An 18,169-nucleotide genomic window follows, 5' to 3' on the forward strand; every position below is an offset into this window, starting at 1 on the left:
AACGTGGTGAAGGTACGAGACCAGGTTCTGAGAGATCCTTGCCACTTGGTGGGCGATGTTCATCATTCGCTCATCTACGTTGTGAACCTGTGCTTGTAAGTGGCACCACTCACCATTTTCGCCAATTATCACCCCAAACAACAAAAGACAGAATATCCAACAAAGATAGCAACCAACAAATGCAAATCCATAGTCACTGGTGTTCCCCAACTCAACAATCAAAAGCAAACACGGGCCACCCAAGGGCCACCCAAGCCCAAATATGGTCAACAAAGCAACAGTTGCACGCCAAAATCAACAACTAGAAACTATTATCAACAACTGGAAACTGGCAAAGTCACGTCAATAAGAAGAAGGACTGCCCAATTCATTCAGTCAACAAGCAAACTGAGGCCATCCACAATCTCAACAAATGCACTCTAAAATTGCAACAAATGCCCCCACCAGTCAAACCATAACAATTGTCCCAATAATATGCTAAATTCAGCAATAGACGTTCAGAAAATTAGCAATAGCAACATCGACTAGTAGGCAATGTGTCTAGGTATTGGTTCATGAAACATCCCACACAAATCCACACGTAGGCAATCGGCAGAAGAACCCCACAAAGCAATTGAATGGCACCAATATTAACGAGCAAAGCACAGTCAACGAAGACCCCAACAAGCACGATAAAAAAAACAAAGGGACTGGGTCAAATCCTGTGCAATAGTGGTAAAATAAAGTTAATTTTTGTAAATAGTGGTAAGTAGGGTCGAATCCACAGGAATTGGGTGAAACTGTTTTTTTTCAAATTCACAGTAACAAAGGGGGTGTTTTTATGCAGAAGGTGACAATCAAAGAAATTCAAATAAAATCTAAGAAACTACTAAAAATTAAACAACAATTTACTAAAATCAAATGAATAATAATTAAGGCTCTAGTCAAGAAATAATTTCAGCAATGGTTCACCTAAGTGATCATCGATGCAAAGCCAATCCCAATTATTTACCAATAAATAGGTTATAACTGCCAAACAAGCGATAACAGTCAACCTCTCCTTACTGTGTCGGTGATTAAGGTACACCCGTTAATCACTGCCCTAATTGAGAAATAATCCTAAGTACGCCCAAAAGATTTAATTCCCCAATTGCCTTACGTATTAGAGGAGCTCTATTCTAACCAAATAACGCACTACCAGGGTTATTTCAGATTAGCCCGCATATCCTCCTGACACAAACCCAATCATGCCAGTTGTTACTATTTCAAGGCAATTAAACAATTATGAATTTAATGCTCTAATTGACAATAGATTACCAAATTAACTAATTATACGGGTCCAAGACAATCAATTAATTAAATAATCATAAGCACTACAATCAAGGAATATGCGAATACCAATAAATAAAAGAAAAAGATGAAATTAAATCGATCTCACAATTTTAGACGACTCAATGCCTCCGTTGTTCCTTGACTAGACAAAGGGATTTAACTCATCCCTTGTCTACTCCTACCGAAAAGAAAAGAAAAGCAACTAAAGATGAAAGGAAAAGTCAAAGGCTAAGCTTCCCCTCTGACATGCGTAGGAAGTAAAAAAAGAAGCCAAAAGGGAAAAGTTCTCCCCAAAAGCTAAAAGGAGTCCTCTCCAATTTAATTACTAACTAAGTCTTCTAAGTGCGGCGGCTCCCAACAGGAAGAAGAAGCCCTTCAACCGTCCTTCCTTCACCGAATTTACCAAAATGGGCGTAATATCTTCTTTTCCAAAATTGCCCCTGGGGTCACTCTGTGGCTTGGACTTCTTTTCTATCAAATTGACACTTTTTATCATATTTTCATTCTACTCCCTGAAATAGATGCAAAATACTAGAAGTGAGTAAAATCCAATAATTAATTCACATCTGGTCAGGTAATAGGGGAGATTAATAATAAAATAAATGATAAAATTGCACCCTATCACCCTCCATTTGGATATGTTGCCACTGCATTGGCCTCATCTTCTGCTCCTGAATTGCATCCAATATTTAGTTTTCTTAGCGAAATGGATGGTACGTCTCCTATTCTAGATCTTTTCAATTATTACAGTCTCCGGTAATCTACAGTCGTACATACGTCGATCTAGCCTATATCTATTATTGGATACGGTTAGTCAGGAGATTTTATCACGTATCGTTCTCAAAATGATTATGATAGCAGTACGACCGTAGAGTCGGTCGATGAGGAGGACATAGGACTCGATGCTTTTCCCATAGATCTTGCGTCTCCGATCAATGCACCACAGGAGCCTATAGTTTTATGTGAACGCTGCAGACGATGGCCTAAAAGATTTTGTTGTCCGTCCACAACACTAAGTGATAAAGGCGAGGGCAAAAGGTGCACTGGGAGTTAATATTATCATTTCATGCACTTCTTTTTAAATTTGAACATTCCTAGGCGTTGATATTATCAATATGCTATTTAGCATATTTTAAACTTCTATTATTTTAATGGTTATCGTTATTTTTAAATTTCATCATTTCACCATTTCACGCTATCAAATTTTTCTTCTTTTCTATTTTTTTCTTTTTATTTTTTATTGCGCAATAGATTTATATTTATAACCTCTTAGGTTATATTAAAAATTATTTTTATGTTTAACTACCCACTATCATATATACTTTTACTTCTATTCTTTTAAAAATCCACTATGAAATTATAATTTATTGGTATATTTTATTTAGATAAATGTCAATTTTATAAAAAAAATTTAAAATCAACACTTATACATAATAATTTCAACGATTATTTTTCAAAAAGATTTGGACAATGCTTCTTATTGTAAATTGAATGAGGTTTTTTCTTTAAAAAACCTTTTCTTAGGGTTTAATATAAGATAAAAATAATTGATTTAGCAAATCTGTCTTGATCTTTTTCTTGCGTTTCAACTTTGGAAAAATTTTTAACCAAAAAGACTGCCAGGCTTAGTCCGTCAGGTAGCATAAGTTTTTAATAAAACAAAAAATTCTACCTCTAAAAAATTAAAGCAAAAGGGATAATAATATCAGAAACCTCCCTTCGGCTTTCTTTTAATATCACTTATTACTCCTAAAATTTTAAAAATACCACTTACCTACTAAGACAAAATCTTGAAAAATCCTGAACTACACTTTTGCACTTTTTGTTAACCAAAAATATTCTTAAATGATTTTATATGCTCCATTTTTATTGAGTTGCTTATCTATCAAAAGTTTCCTCTTCAGGAACCTAAATTCTCTAACTTTCCAATAATGCAGGCTGATGCCTCATTAAAAAGGAAAACCCCAATAAATATATGCAATGGGTTTAGTTGGCTCGGCAATAGTAGTTTTATACCCAACCCTTGTCAGACCAATATTCTTCCAGCTTATTATTTTTTTGCCAATAATCTGAGCAATTCGCCCATATTTTAGGGGACATCCATTTTATATCTCAACTTGTTACATCTGACCGGCTTGCTTTTATAATTGTCTTGCCATTCAAAGTTAAGTATAAGGGATAATACCGTAAACCTCCTTTGAGATTTCTCTTAATATCACTTATCTTCCTTATTTTTGTTGTTTGAGTAACAAAATTAATAAAAATTCCAAACAACCCCTTTGCTCATTTTGCTAAATAAAAATGTTCCTAAGCCACTTGTTTACTCCAGAAAAAAAATCACCACCTAAAAGCCAATCTCTAGTTATACCATCACATCACATAGTTATACTACATTTGTAAATAAATATATTAGCAGCAATTATATACTTAAAAATGATTTCTTATGAGCCTTATTTTTTTCCCAACCTTTTCTCAATCAATGGTCTAAACTTTGAAGCTGCACTACATCGTAATATAATTTTCCTGCAGGGCCCATGATTTGGATAAGTACTTTATGGAAAGTGTTTCGTGAATTGAATGTGTTGAAGGCGATGTTCAAAATGAAATACATGAAGAACCCCTTTGTTTTCCCTTTGTGAATGAGGTATTGTGGCCAGAAATTTGTGAAGCAAAGATATAAGTACAATGACTTTTTCTTTGTTTTGGTTTCTCTCTTAGTTACTGTGTAATTATGATGTTTGACTTTTACTTTGTTTTGGATTGTCTCTTAACTATCGCGTATGAATTCTGAAGATGATGCAGAAAAATGAGTATATAAAACAGAAGACATGAATACAAAGTCTTTTCATTAATTCTTGAGTTTCTATGCAGGCATATCAAAACTAAGATGTGGAGAAATTAATAAGAACACTGCCGTGTTGCTTTTCAGTTTTCAACCAACTTAAGGACGTTTCTTTATTTCCTCGTGACAAAGGGCATCAGAACAGAACTTTCCTTCTTTTAATGTGAAGTGGGAAAAATCAAGACAAGCACCTCGAATTCGCAATTTTCATCATGTCTTGGCTAGATTACAAAGGCAATTTTTTTTTTTTTTTCTAATTTAATCACCTCTACCGGGCTGACATAGCCCAGTAGGAGGACTAAAACTGCAAGAAAAAAAAAAAGGTTGGTCATATCTTTCAATTTTGAGATTCCAGTCAAAGCTAGAATCTACCTATTGACCCAAGGCAGCCTTTTTTTTTTTTTTTTTTATTACTTCTGCAGATGCTGCTTGGGCAACATTTTACTTCAACCTCGCTGCCAGTCATTTGTTTAAAAAAAATATAATAATTGTTTGCTGCCGGCTTACAGCAATAGTTTTGTATCGACCCGTGTCAGAACAACATTCATCCAATATTTTATTTTTTCAGCTACATTCTAAGTAGTTAGCCTTAGGGATAAGGGAGCACGGAGGATTGAATTAGTAGCACAAAAGATATTAATAATTTCTTGTATACCAAACATAAGGGTACAAATGAACTGAATCGAGTTGAATTTTAACCTAATCGAATCGAGCCTAAAGTTAACTTTACGAAACTTGAACTTGAGGTCGAACTCGACGAGTTCAAAATATCAAATTTGAGTTCGAGTTCGAGATTGAGCTTAAAAATAAATATTTAATTTTTAAAAATGAATAAAATACTATTTTTTTAACAAATAATAAAATATTAGGATTATATATATAATTTTACTATTAAAATAAAAAAAAATATATATATATATAATCAAACTAGTGAGCCGCTCGCGAGCTAACAAATTTGATATTTTTTAACTCTTTTAACTCGAGTTCAACTTACTTAGCTCGAGTTGAACTTGAGTTCGATATTGACTGAATTTGACTCGAGTTTCGCGAGCGATTCGCTTCGTTTGCAACTCTAACCAAACCGATCAAGGTGTATCATTGCTTACAATTCTTTAACAGGCCATTTCCTGCCAACCTATTCATTTAAGAAGCTATAATGAAATTTGGCAGAAAAAAAAAAAGCTATGATGAAATGGGTTTTTTTATTTTTTATTTTTTGGGCGGTTTGTTTTTTCTATTTGGTTTCCTAAAGGTACAAATAAGCACATCAAAAAATGGGAAAACTGCACAAATGACCCTCATATTTGAGTTTTGTAGTCTTTTTATTACTCACTTTTAGAATGATTCATTTTGATCCCTTGCATAAGGGATTTCACGCTTTTTCAGTCCACACTTTTACTATGGTATTTTTTGACCCTTCACATATCCAAAATGTCCTATTTTTGTCCCAATTCTCATTTTTAGCTACATTTTTACTTTTGATTCTAACTTTGACAAAGGTTTTCATCAATGTGGTAATGTGGTATACAAGCCTTCAGTGACCTTGTTTACAGATCTGCCCGGCAGAGGACCTATCTTTCTCGTGACAACTGAATAGCTTCTTGATCTTGTGTAGATTCATCAGCCCAGAGAAGCTGGTGGGACATGAGAACGAGTTCCTGATTTTCTTACTTCTTCAAGCAGCTCCCACCTCTGCCCATCTTGCAAATGATCCCACTGCGTGCAGTTTACAACTTCTGCCATTTTTGGACGGTCTTCTGGTGTTGAGTTTCGGTGCAAAGCACTGCAACCTGAAGAATTGTCTCAAGGAACACATATTTCCAGAACAGTAGCAAGGAGAGTTACTCAGCTTTGCTACTGAGACCATCCGGAGTAGGAATAGACACATGGAGCGTTCCTGAACAGTATTCTGATCTTACATTTCATCTATATGCCTACTTGAGTTTTTCTAATCTCTTTAACACCTGACAAAGCTTTGAGCAATTTAAATGAGAGAAAAATACCTTAGAGCCAGAGACATAAACCCTCAGAATTGCTTTGCGCTTAGCTTAATAAGTTTCTGCCAAAAAAAAAAAAAAACAATTTTCGATGGACATTTTTGGTGCTAAACTAGAGTGTTATGTGTAGTAGTCCTTTCCAAATAACCAACAGTGTACAAATATTTATAGTTTTTGTCAATTACTAATACAAGAATTTACAAAGAACTACAGCAGTGAGAAACATGATTCATTAGAGTGCTAGGCTAACGCTCTCCTTTACAATGAACTACTGCACTGTTGAACATGATTTGTAAGATTGCCACACTAAACATTCGAACCACTCTCCAGTTAATGCAGGAGGCAGAATCAAATGCATCCAGGGTGCAAACCAGAGGTGCTGAATTGTTTGAACACGATGTCTATTCCCCAGAAGTAGAAGATCAAGGTCAAAATGATTTCTGAACTCACAGTTGCCAGAGAAACAAACTTTTAATGGCATAGGATATTTGGAGCCAGAGCTACGTACAGCCAAAAAGGACATGAATCCCAAGGATGTATAAGGTGATACTTTAGGAGAACTAAAACCCGAAAGGAAGAAAGTTAGCAGCAATGGGATTGAGTAAAGCAAAAGTAGGAAATCCAATCCTAAAAGTTTTGAAGCAACTCAGATCCCACATTAGAGCTCTCAGTTTAGAATCTACTAGCTCACTGCACATGGTAATTTTTCAAGAAAACCCTATCAAGAAGAAAATTACACAGTTAGGAAGGAGGTGGCGGTGAATTTGGTGGTAGTATTGAAGGTAAATCATAGGATGGTTCAATTTCTTCAAAAAGGCAATTCAAACTAGGGCTGCAAACGAGTCGAGTCGAATCGAGTTTTAGACTAATCGAGCCGAGTCTCGATTAAATTTTACCAAGCTCGAACTCGACGAGCCGGCAAATTTAAAGCTCGAGCTCGAAAAAAAAAATAATTATTTTATTTTTTAAAAAATAAATAAAATAATATTTTTTTCTTAATAAATAATAAAATATTAAGGATATATATGTAATTTTACTATTAAAATAAGAAAATAAAAAATATATATACTTAAAATAAAAAATATATATATATACTTAAAATATAAAAAATAAAAAATATTATATATATATATACTCGAGCTCGCGAGCTATCGAGCTTAATATTTTGAGCTCGAGTTCGAGCTCGATTTCGACTCGAGCCGCTCGATTCGTTTGCAGCCCTAATTCAAACCCAGGTGACCCAATTTCGATGAACATGCTTCAAGATCCAATCAAATTCAAATCCAATTGAGGAAAAGGTTCTGGCATCTCAATTCAATCGATGGAAGGTTGAACCTCTTTTGAATTTAAGGTTGAATTTGTAATGGATGTTAAACCAAAGTTCATCTAAATTGGCATTTCATTATAAAGCAACTCAGTGCGTGCCATGGATGCTCACTCTTATATTATTATCTTCTTGAATATAGAAATGTAAGTTGGCAAAACTTTGGGTGCAAGACAACCAACTCAAACACCAAGAAAAACTTTCAATTAAATTAAAATTTGAACTAGAGACAGCCGACTTCAGAAAAAATGACTTCCTAAATGACTTAGGCAGAAACGAAGCCTGCCAAAGAAAAAGCTTCAAAGGGCTAATATCCAACGTGACATAAATTTAAAGATTAGTTTGCAATCACTTTAGACTACAAATAACACTTTGACACAAGAACTATAATGTAAAGCTTTAACCAAAAATGCTAAATATACAAATGAATTTAGCTTGGTTAAAATATTTTTGACCATTTCATTATGCACAATTAAGAATTTTAGAGGAACATAATAATGCTGCGATACTGAGTTACAGTCATATTGCATGATGATGATTCTGCCTAAATTTTGAAAAGTGAATGAGATACTCACATGCTCTAGCAGTAGATCATCCTCCTTCAAGCCAAAAGAAATCTATTGCACACTGACCAGTTGCAAGTTCCAAAAGATGTTGAGTGAATGGCCCAAAAGGTCACTAAATTATTAAAAATGATACCTTCTAGTCACCAAACTTTTTTTGTGATCGAAAAGGTCACTAAACTCGCAAAAACTCTCCAGCGGAGTCATTTTACCGAATTTCAACGGTTTCTCGTCCGGTGGCATGGGCAATATGGAGTGGAGGAATATAGTAAAGGGGCAAAAATGGCCGAAAGGTACTATCCTGAGAATTGCAAAACCCAAAAAAGCACATTGAACGAATTCAAAAGTTTTGGAATTGAGAGGCTTGGGATAGAATCATAGAAGAGATCAACAGTGAAAGATTGCATAGCCAAACCGAAACTTTCTTGACTGGCCTAATATTTGTTAAAGGAACATCTATATCATCCAACTGAAGCTGCTCATTGATATTGAACAATACTTCAACAATGGCCTCTGCAAATGGTATGCTATTGATTACTGTTTCTTGGGCTCTCCGCACTTTTGCAGCTGCAACTAGCTTCATTGCTTCTGTCACTTTTTGGGTGTTTTTTACTGTTTCCATCCTCTCCCTAAGCTCACGGTGGCCATTTGAAAAAGGGGCACTCTCGAAATATGATAAACATCAAACCTTTTTGTATCTGTAATTGTTTGATAATTTGATATGCGATGGGGGTTGAGCTGAGATGAGGAAGAAATTGAAGAGGGGTCACAAATTGAAGGTTTTAAGGAGACCGTTGTCGATATATTGGAGCAAGACATCATAGTTTGCACATTACAGGTTTCAAACAACAAGATGCAGCAAAAGAAATCGAGGGTTTAAGGTTAGAAAGATCGAGCTTTTGGCGATTCTGGAGAAAGGGTTTTTGGAATTTGAAGTTGGATTTCGACCTGTTTTGCTTGGGAGAGGGAATGGTAAAAGAAGATCCAAATAATGAAATAGTTGAACGCCCGCAGGAGATGAAATTCCGGCCGGCGGCTATCAAATTGGTTTTAGATCTTCTTTTAACAGTTCAGGTGAAACCGTCTAGATTCTCAGGATAGTACCTTCTAGATTCCAACTCATCCCTGGTCGCTTTACCCAGTCCATTGAAATCACCAGCTTCACAATTTCCTCGGCTGCTCTTATTTTTGAGATGGGTTTAGGCTGTAAATACTCGTTATTTGCTGTTTTGATTTGGTTTACAGGCGGACAAAGTCACTATTTTTTTACCGCAGAGAAGACTATTTCAATCTATGGGTTCAAACTTGGTTTGTGAATGAGACAATCCATGGCTTCACCTATTCCAATAACCTTTCAAACATTTTTGCCCCTTGACTATATTTCTCCAATCCACATTGCCCATTCCACCGGACGAGGAACCGCTGAAATTCAGTAAAATAACTCTGATGGAGAGTTTTTGCGAGTTTAGTGACCTTTTCGGCCACAAAAAAGGTTTGATGATCAGATGATGCCATTTTTAATATTTTAGTGACCTTTTGGGCCATTCACTCAAAGATGTTATACCATAGCCAAATGCACTGTCTTCTCTAAAGAGTTTCCACTCAACAAATATTATGTGGTATTTGCATAATTTAATTTTAAATTTAAATTCATATTATGTGGTATAATCTAAGCTGCTAGTGTAAAAGAAAATTATACACTGACAGCGTGTAAAAAAAAGTTATCCATAATTTATTATAAGCAAATTTTAGATGGCAGAAAAAATGTAAAGCATGCATTTTTTTGTGTGTGATATGGATATTTAATTATTAGGCATAAAGTTTGAGCATGTTTGTTAGTTCTTAAGGCAAAAAAAACTTGGGAATTGTTTTTGAAAGAAAAGAAACGAGAAAAATTGAAAAAACTATTCTTGGTATCTCTATTTTATTTTATTTTGTCCTTTCGTATGTTTAAGTTGAGCTTCGAAAAAAGTATGTTTAAGTTGCTCTATATGAAGTATAGTGATTCTAATGTCACTCTTTTAACTAATAAAGCTTCCACAATTTTTTGATGGATTTATTTTGAAGCTATTAGTTAAATGGGAGTAAGATTATTTATGTGGTTTAGATACAAATATAAAGAGAAATAATGAGTTTTGTATCAATCACCGAGCTGAAATTTTAACTCTATTTGAACAGATGTTATATAGGGTGTGGTTTGAAGTAATTTTTGCAGTTTAGACTCATCCATCTGAGAATGGTAAGATAGCAATTAATGGACTTTGAGTCAAAATAGGGCACCTGTACATCTTTTCCTCTACAAGTACTATATCTCAATCATGAAATATAGCGATTAAATATTAATAACTTCAATTGAAATCACATTCTCTGTAAAATTGAATAAACTTGATTTTAACCTCTAATTATATCTTACATTCTTAACGAGCCTGCATGATAGATTAGATCCAAAAAAATGTAAGCCATAGTCCTAGTTTTGCTGAAGTTCGACATTCAGATTGAGAAGTGGGAGTATTCCGCTAGTTTTTTTTTTTTTTTTTTTTTTTTAAATCGAATGTGCTAAATTGATTTTTAAACTAGCACAAAGTCAATGGCATCTTAGCCATGCACGTGAAGACAGTGTGGAAGAATAACACAGTCTAAGCTAAACCTCAGCTAAATTTGGAATAATACACTAACTCAGAACATATATCTTAACTTCATTCTGGAAACATTTCTACGAGGCCTCGTTGAAATCCACCTTAGGACACAAAAATAGATTTTCAACATGAGCAAGAAGATTTAATTTTCTGAACAGCATCCAAAAACATGTGACCATCAGAACGATATTTTTGCTACACTCCTACTGAATGTCTATACAATTTAGTATAGCATTGACAATTAAAGGGGAAGTGATCAGAATACTTTTTTCTGGATCAAGCTTAAAGAGTTTGGGTTCAGTCAAATGTAGTGAAACAAAAAAAAAAATCAATAACCATGACTATCCTAGGGACCTCAAACTATGAATCCAAAGCAAGAAACTGGTCTAGAAAGTTTTTACACTTATAAACTGGCTGCAACTTTGGCACCACTTAAGAATCAAAATAAAAGTAACAATTTTATCTCAGAAAAAAATTTCTTGAAATTCCAGAAATGCAGCTTAAAACTTTTCCAGAAATTCAAAGTCACAAACTATATTTGCATATGACATTTCATTTCTTATCTACAATAAATTAAAATATTAGTTATCCAAAGCAAAATTTACAGGCAAGCTAAAGTACCAACACCCATGAAAAACGAAGAAAAAAGAACCTGTACAAGTTACCACTAAAGTGATATGCCACACTGAGGTTCTCCATGGAAAGATTGACAAGAGGTCACTCATAAGAAGTGGTACAAATACAATTAATGGCAGCAGATTTCTTTGATCTGCTACACTTATCAATTGAACTACCCCAAGCAAAGCGGCTTCACCACCAAACTGGAGATCTTTGAGGTATTTCACAAAATATGACCAACAGATCTCCTCTAAGGTTCAATTGCATCAAAGATGATAAGTGACAACAGGATCCAAATGTTAGTTTCAACAAATTAAAGTTTAGGGGTCAAAAGACACCAGGGCCAACATGTTACAACTAATGTGAAGGTCCTCTTTGTCCCCCATCCATGAACTTCTTGCTATCAGGATCAGTCTTCAGCATTAACATTAGTAGAGAAGGATTGCTCTGATTTCCAGCGGATGAATCAAGTAAAATGGAAAACGTAGATGCATCCAGCAAGAATCCTCTGTGAACCATTTCTTCATGATAGACCACTGCATCATCATAATGACCTCCCTTAAGGAGTCCTTGCAGAATGACATTGTATGTAACACTATTTGCCAAGCAACCCTTCTCTTCCATTTTTCCAATAAGCTCTTTAGCTTCGATGAGCAGACCTTCTGAAAGCAGGCCAGAAATCATGGTGTTGTATGTTATGACGTTAGGGTCCAATCCTTTAAGGAAGAGATTTTTGAAAAGATGTCGGGCACTATCGAGCCTCCTGCATTTGCACAACCCATCAAGCATGATATTGTACATTTCAATGTAAAGATCTGCTCCATCAGCTTCCATTGCATGGAATAACTGCAATGCTTCGTCAACATGTCCAGTCTTGCATAATCCATCCAACACGACACAGTAAGTGTGAAAATCAGGCTTCATGCCAGAAGCTTGCATCTCGTTGAAAATTTCTCGTGCACTAAGATACCTTCCTGAACTAAATAACCCCTGCAACACAGTGCTATAAATAACAATATCAGGTGTTAAACCTTTATGTGGAATCTCTCGAAAGAGCTTCATGGCTGCTTCCAATTTCTTGGTCTTGTAATAGGCATTTATTAGAATACCATAGCAATGGAGATCGGGTGTAAGACCGCTAGCAATTATGGTATTGAAAACTCTACTTGCGTCATCTATTCGACTCTGTAAACAGTACCCATCCATTAAGGAACTGTATGTGACCAGGTCGGGATTTTGACCTTGTTGGATCATGATCTGGACTACCTCTTCAGCATCTTCTATATGCCCTTCCTTACATAGTGCATCCACCACTATACTAAAAGTAATAACATCTGGAACAATTTTATAAACCTTCATCTCAGCAAAGAGCTTGTCAACTTCCTTCCATCTGCTTAAGCTGCACAGACCCAGAATCAAACAACTGTAAGTGACAACATTCGGGGGAATGTCCTTTTCAATCATCTCCTGTAAGAGGGCAAGAGCTTCATCAACCATTTTATCCTTGCACAAGCTGTCAATGACAGTATTGTAAATAATTGCAGTAGGTTTACAAGGTCTTCCTCGTTTTTCCATTGCTCTGAGGAATTCAATGGCTGTTTGAGTGTTTCCTGCCTTACAGATCCCATCTATCACAATCCCCAACATAGTTTCATTGGGTTTACAAAGTTTTTGCTTGATTATCTTTTTGAACAATTCTTGCGCCTCAGGAACCTTATGGTCTCGAAAGAGTCCCTTAAGTAAAGTGCTAAAGGTGACTACATCGGGAACAAAACCACTTTTGTAGAAGCCAGCCAACGTAGAAAAAGCTAAATTCACTCGGCCCACGACGCAGTAACAATTAATCACTATATTAAGGGTGCAATCATCAACAGGAATGCCCTTGACACACATATCTCTAAAAAGGGAAATAACTGAAGAATAATGATTCTTCATCTTAACAATACAAGTCAGCAGTTGATTGAATTGAATAACAGAAGGCAGAGGCCTCATCCGGACCATCCGCTCGAACAAGCTCAAAGCATCATCAAGACTGTTGACATTATTAATATCATTCCTTAATTCAGGTTGAAATTTCAGAGCTTTTCCAGAAGAACTCTTAACCTTACTACTAATAGCAGAATAAAAAGCCAAATGGGGTCTATGGTTTGGGAATGGAAAGAGAAATGATGCAAGAGTAGTACAACCTGCAGGAGCGGTAGTACCTAATGAAGCCGCTGCTTCCTGAGACCGAGCCATGGAAACCATTACCACAGAAGAAGCTCTTCTCTGCATCATCGCCGTCGTCTTCATCATCATCATCCCCATCGTCTTCCGGTCTCAAATGAACTAATTACTGGGATTTTTTAAGGCAAATTCTGAAGATCGGTTGTTGAAAATTATTTTCTGAGGTAAATCCAGGCAATTGCGCTTGCTTTCTCAATTACGACGTCGTCACAGTGTCGGATATTAAAGCTCAATCAAAAGCCTGGCAATGCCCAAACCCCTTTTTTTATAAAAAGAAAAAAAAAGAGGCTATTTTACTCTAAAATTAGAAGCGTAAAAGGGATCCTATTTTAGGTTCCGTTTGATAAAACTGAATCTGAATTCTGAAGTCTGAATTCTGAAATCTGAATACTGAAACAATTAATTTACTGAATTTTAAGCACTGAAAAAAAAAATATGAATGTTTGAATTTTAATGCTAAACCTATTTATGCTGTTTGATAAATATTTATAACTGAATACTTAATAAGTTTAATTTGACAATTTTGCCCTTATATCCTTTCATTCAAAAAAGAAATAAAATCTATGATTTAATTAGTTTAAAATTGTTAGGTATGAAAATGACAATATTTATTTTTAAATCAAATTAATATAAAAGATGAAATATATTATATGAGGAGTATGGAAAAGATGTGAAAGTCATTAAAAAGGGAGAAAAGAAAAACTAAAAATCGTTAGATAGAGAATATTATGTTGTTTAATTAGATAAGAATTTTGAACATAATTAACAAACAAGGGTAGATTTAGTAGATAAGATAAGGTAATTGAAATAATTCTATTGATTCTTATCAGAATTAAGCATTCAGTTAGGATTCTTGTGCTGAAAAAAATACACATAGGTTCAGCATTGCTTAACAAGTTCAGCAAATAGATTTTTATTTATCAAACACTGAAAACATTTGAATGTCTGAAAAAATTCAGATTCAGCACTTTTTTATGTTATCAAACAGACCCTTAGTCTAAAATTAGAGTCTTCTTAATGTGATGTCGAATTTTTGTCCATTGTGTTGTTTTAAGAGTTTGTGAAAAGGAAAAAAAAATAAAAGAATGTAAAGATTTGGAAGGAGAAAAATAAAAGGAAACTCGGAGCAACATGTAATCCGATGATCGTTTGCTTGTTTTTATCACTTGGTAACACAGCGGATCATTTTTACCAAATCATCCCTCCCCTCAACAGCAATATTATACTAGAAAAATGGTCCGACTATTCCAATGGGAGTAAATGGAAATAAATCCACCTATAAATCTTTGGATGCACAATTTGCTATTATCTATTTTTTTAATATCTATTTGTAATTAAGTGTATGTCCCCTAATTAAAAAAAGGGATAATTTCATATACCTCCCCTGAGGTTTCTGACAATTTCATTAACCTCTCCTGAGGTTTCCACAATTACACTGACCTCCCCTGACAGAACTTGAGACCCAATTGCTGACATCATATAATATGAAATTATTATTATACCCAAGATATTGTGTGTTATTATAAGACTAAAATCTGATAAATTAGTCATTAGGGCCAAATTAAATCTTTCAATTTCATTAACCAACTTAACAGTTGGAATCTTGCTAATCAAAAATGCATTTTACCAACTGGCGTCAATTTCGTTCACCAATATGGCGCAATTTTGCTGATTGACATCAGGGACAAGACAACAAATCAGTCTTTTATATATTGTGAAGAAGGGATCAAGTAGAAGAAAGAAAAATAAGAAGAAACGTAGTGAAGATAAAAGCTGAACAAACCTGCAATTTTCGTTCATCTGGTGAGGCAGTGATGATATATCTCAAGTGGTGTTGATCATCTGTTATGTTGACCATATTACTTTAACAAGTAAATTTGTTATGACAGGATTATGCATATGGGAAGGTGCCTATTGTGCATCCAAGTAAAGGTAGCAATTCAAGTCCTTCTATTGGAAATGCTACCATAAATATTCAGGTTAATATACAGACAGGTTAATGTGCAATTTTCGTTCAACTAGTGAGGCAATGATGATAGTACTTTAATTTCATGATTTTGAAGCAGAAAGGAGGGAGTATGGATTCTATGGAAGGCAAATTCTGAGATTTTGAATACTGCAAATTACAAAACTAACAACAAAAAGGTATGCAAGCTCTGTTATCTGTTAATGTAATATGATCGAATGTGACCTGTTACTTCCAGAACATGTAAATTTTCAAGGTTCATCATGTAAATTTGAAGGAGAAAATAGGGAGTATGTCAAAACCATGAACTTAGTTAGATGTTAAAGTCAAAAGCATGACAAAAATTATCATTTTTTTATGTTGATCATAGTTATTCAATGCTTGATAAGTTGAATAGATGATGTAGTTAGACAAGTTGTGATCACTGGCACATGTAGTTAGATAAGTTCATTATATGTTATGTTGACCATAGTTGTTGAATGCTTGATAATCTATAATAAGTTAGATAAATTGTCTATTCTGCCAAATATAGTTTTAGATCTTTGAGTTGTGCCCTGTTCTTCATTTATTGAGTAAAAGTGTTTCATCATCATAGAATCATGTTAATGGTTGTTAGTGTTGAACTATTAATGTTAATAATGTAGGATGGTGAATAATGGTGCTTATGACATAGTTGTGCATTACAAGGGAATGAAAGTGAAGATTCTGAATGTTGATCCTAATGGCTACTTGTACATTAACTTGCTATATGATGTCGCTAAAAAAGCATTGAGTGAAATGCCTGGAAATGCGAATATGATGATACATATGAGGAATGAAATTCCTAGAACATGTGAAATGCGTGATGCTAATGATGACATGCAGTAGTTGAGATGTTTAAAATGCATAAATCTGGAATTGTAATCAATTTGCATTGTATGATATGGAAATTATTCCAACTAAGTCTGATGGACCTTTAAACCATAACAATGATCAAAACACCCCAGAGAATTTAGGCATTGAACAAACTTATGAAAGGGTGGTTGTTGACCTTGGAAATTCTGATGATGAATTTGAGGACTCTAACTCTGATGAGTCATGGAAACATATGCTTGATAGTAATAATGAAGGTGATATAGATGGTGACAGAGTTTCAGTGGAGAGTAGTGACTTGAGTGACACTAATTTTTCTGATTTTGAAGAAAATGAGGATTGTGATGTGGTTTCTGATTCCGAATCTGATCGGGAACTTGATCCTATGAGAGAAGTGATGAGATAAAAAATGTGGGTGTTCAACTCAAGAGAGGACATTGAGTTTGTGAAGGGCCAATTATTCACCAATATCGACTCCTTTAGAGCAGCTTTGAAGGATTATGTCATCCAAAAGGGATTTCCAATGATAAGAATGAAGAATGAGAAAACTAGAGTGACAGTTATTTGTGGTATGGAACTATGAATGGTTGCAAATGGAGAATTCATGTGAGTCCAATGGCTGATTCCGTCACCTTTATGATTAAATTTTATCAATCTGAACATACTTGTTTCATGGATAAAAGTAATGTAGAACCAACATCACATTGGATTGCAAAGAAGTTGGTGCCTTTGATGAGAGCTCATCCTAACATATCTAGCCAGGGCATAGAGGAAGAGAGATAACAAAGTATGGTCTTAAACCAAGTTACATGCAGCTTTTTAGAGCGAAAAAAAAGCAGAAGAGGAGATTCAAGAAAATTTCACTGATTCTTATGGCAAATTATCAAAGTATGCTGTACTTCTAAGACAATATAATCCACAAAGTATTTGTAAAATACATTATGATAGGCCAAATCTCCTTGTAGAGCCCAGATTTTAAAGAATATTTGTTAGTTTTAGAGCACAGAAAACTGGTTTTCTTGAAGGTTTTGCAGGCCATTCATTAGTTTTGATGGCTGTCACTTGAAAGGTCCCTTTGGAGGTGTTTTACTCACAGCAGTGGCCTTGGATGGGAATGATAGTCTATTTCCAATTGCATTTGTTGTAGCTGAATATGAAAACAAAGAAACATGGAGTTGGTTCTTTCACTTTTTTGAAGAGTTTTTTGGACCATTCAATAGCCACTTACCTTTAAACTTTATAAGTAATAGGCAAAAGGTACTGCTCAGAACAATTTACTCTTTGCTTGGCCTTGTTAAATGATTTGAAATAGCTTTTTTGACTCATCTATTTGTTGTTTTAGGGACTCAACCTTGCTTATGAGGAGATATTTTTAAATGCTAGTGGCAGATATTGATGCAGGCACATTTGCAGCAATTTCAAGCAGCATGCAGCAATTTCCAGGCATGCTGCTTAATAGTTTATTTTGGAAAGCAGCAAAGAGTTGTGATCACATAGGCCACAATGAAACAATGTCAACCATTAAAGATATCAATATACAGGCTTGGAATATTTGGACAAAATTCCCAAGAAAGCCTGGTGTAGATATGCATTCTCAAAAGAAATTAAATGTGACCATGTCACAAATAATTTCATTGAATCGTTTAATTCATAGGTTGGTGATATCAGGGGCAAACCCATACTTACCCTTGTTGAAGGTTTGAGAAGGAAGTTCATGAAGAAAATGCATAAGAGATACCAAAAGGGATGCACATTAACTAGCAGAATCACCCTAAAATTTGTTGAAAAACCCAAAAAAATTGCTCAAGCTTCAAGGCATTGTACCCTAAATATG

The 18,169-nt window shown here is 34.8% G+C and overlaps 1 protein-coding gene and 1 long non-coding RNA gene across 2 annotated transcripts; both read right to left on the minus strand.

Annotated features, from left to right (window-relative positions):
• Window positions 1-5,445: 5,445 nt before the first annotated feature.
• Window positions 5,446-9,464, minus strand: LOC140010860 (uncharacterized). The gene is made up of 2 exons (XR_011818008.1): window positions 6,157-9,464; window positions 5,446-6,050 (listed from the first exon to the last, which is right to left on the minus strand). It is a non-coding gene; the product is annotated as an uncharacterized lncRNA (long non-coding RNA).
• A 1,870-nt stretch (window positions 9,465-11,334) lies between these two features.
• LOC113701315 (uncharacterized) lies at window positions 11,335-13,739 on the minus strand. Its single transcript, XM_027221903.2, has one exon. The coding sequence runs from the start codon at window positions 13,596-13,598 to the stop codon at window positions 11,649-11,651; it is 1,950 nt and encodes a 649-aa protein (XP_027077704.1). The 5' UTR covers window positions 13,599-13,739; the 3' UTR covers window positions 11,335-11,648.
• Window positions 13,740-18,169: the final 4,430 nt, after the last annotated feature.

This window comes from Coffea arabica, chromosome 7e (genome assembly GCF_036785885.1).
Source record: "Coffea arabica cultivar ET-39 chromosome 7e, Coffea Arabica ET-39 HiFi, whole genome shotgun sequence".
NCBI classification, from domain to species: Eukaryota; Viridiplantae; Streptophyta; class Magnoliopsida; order Gentianales; family Rubiaceae; genus Coffea; species Coffea arabica.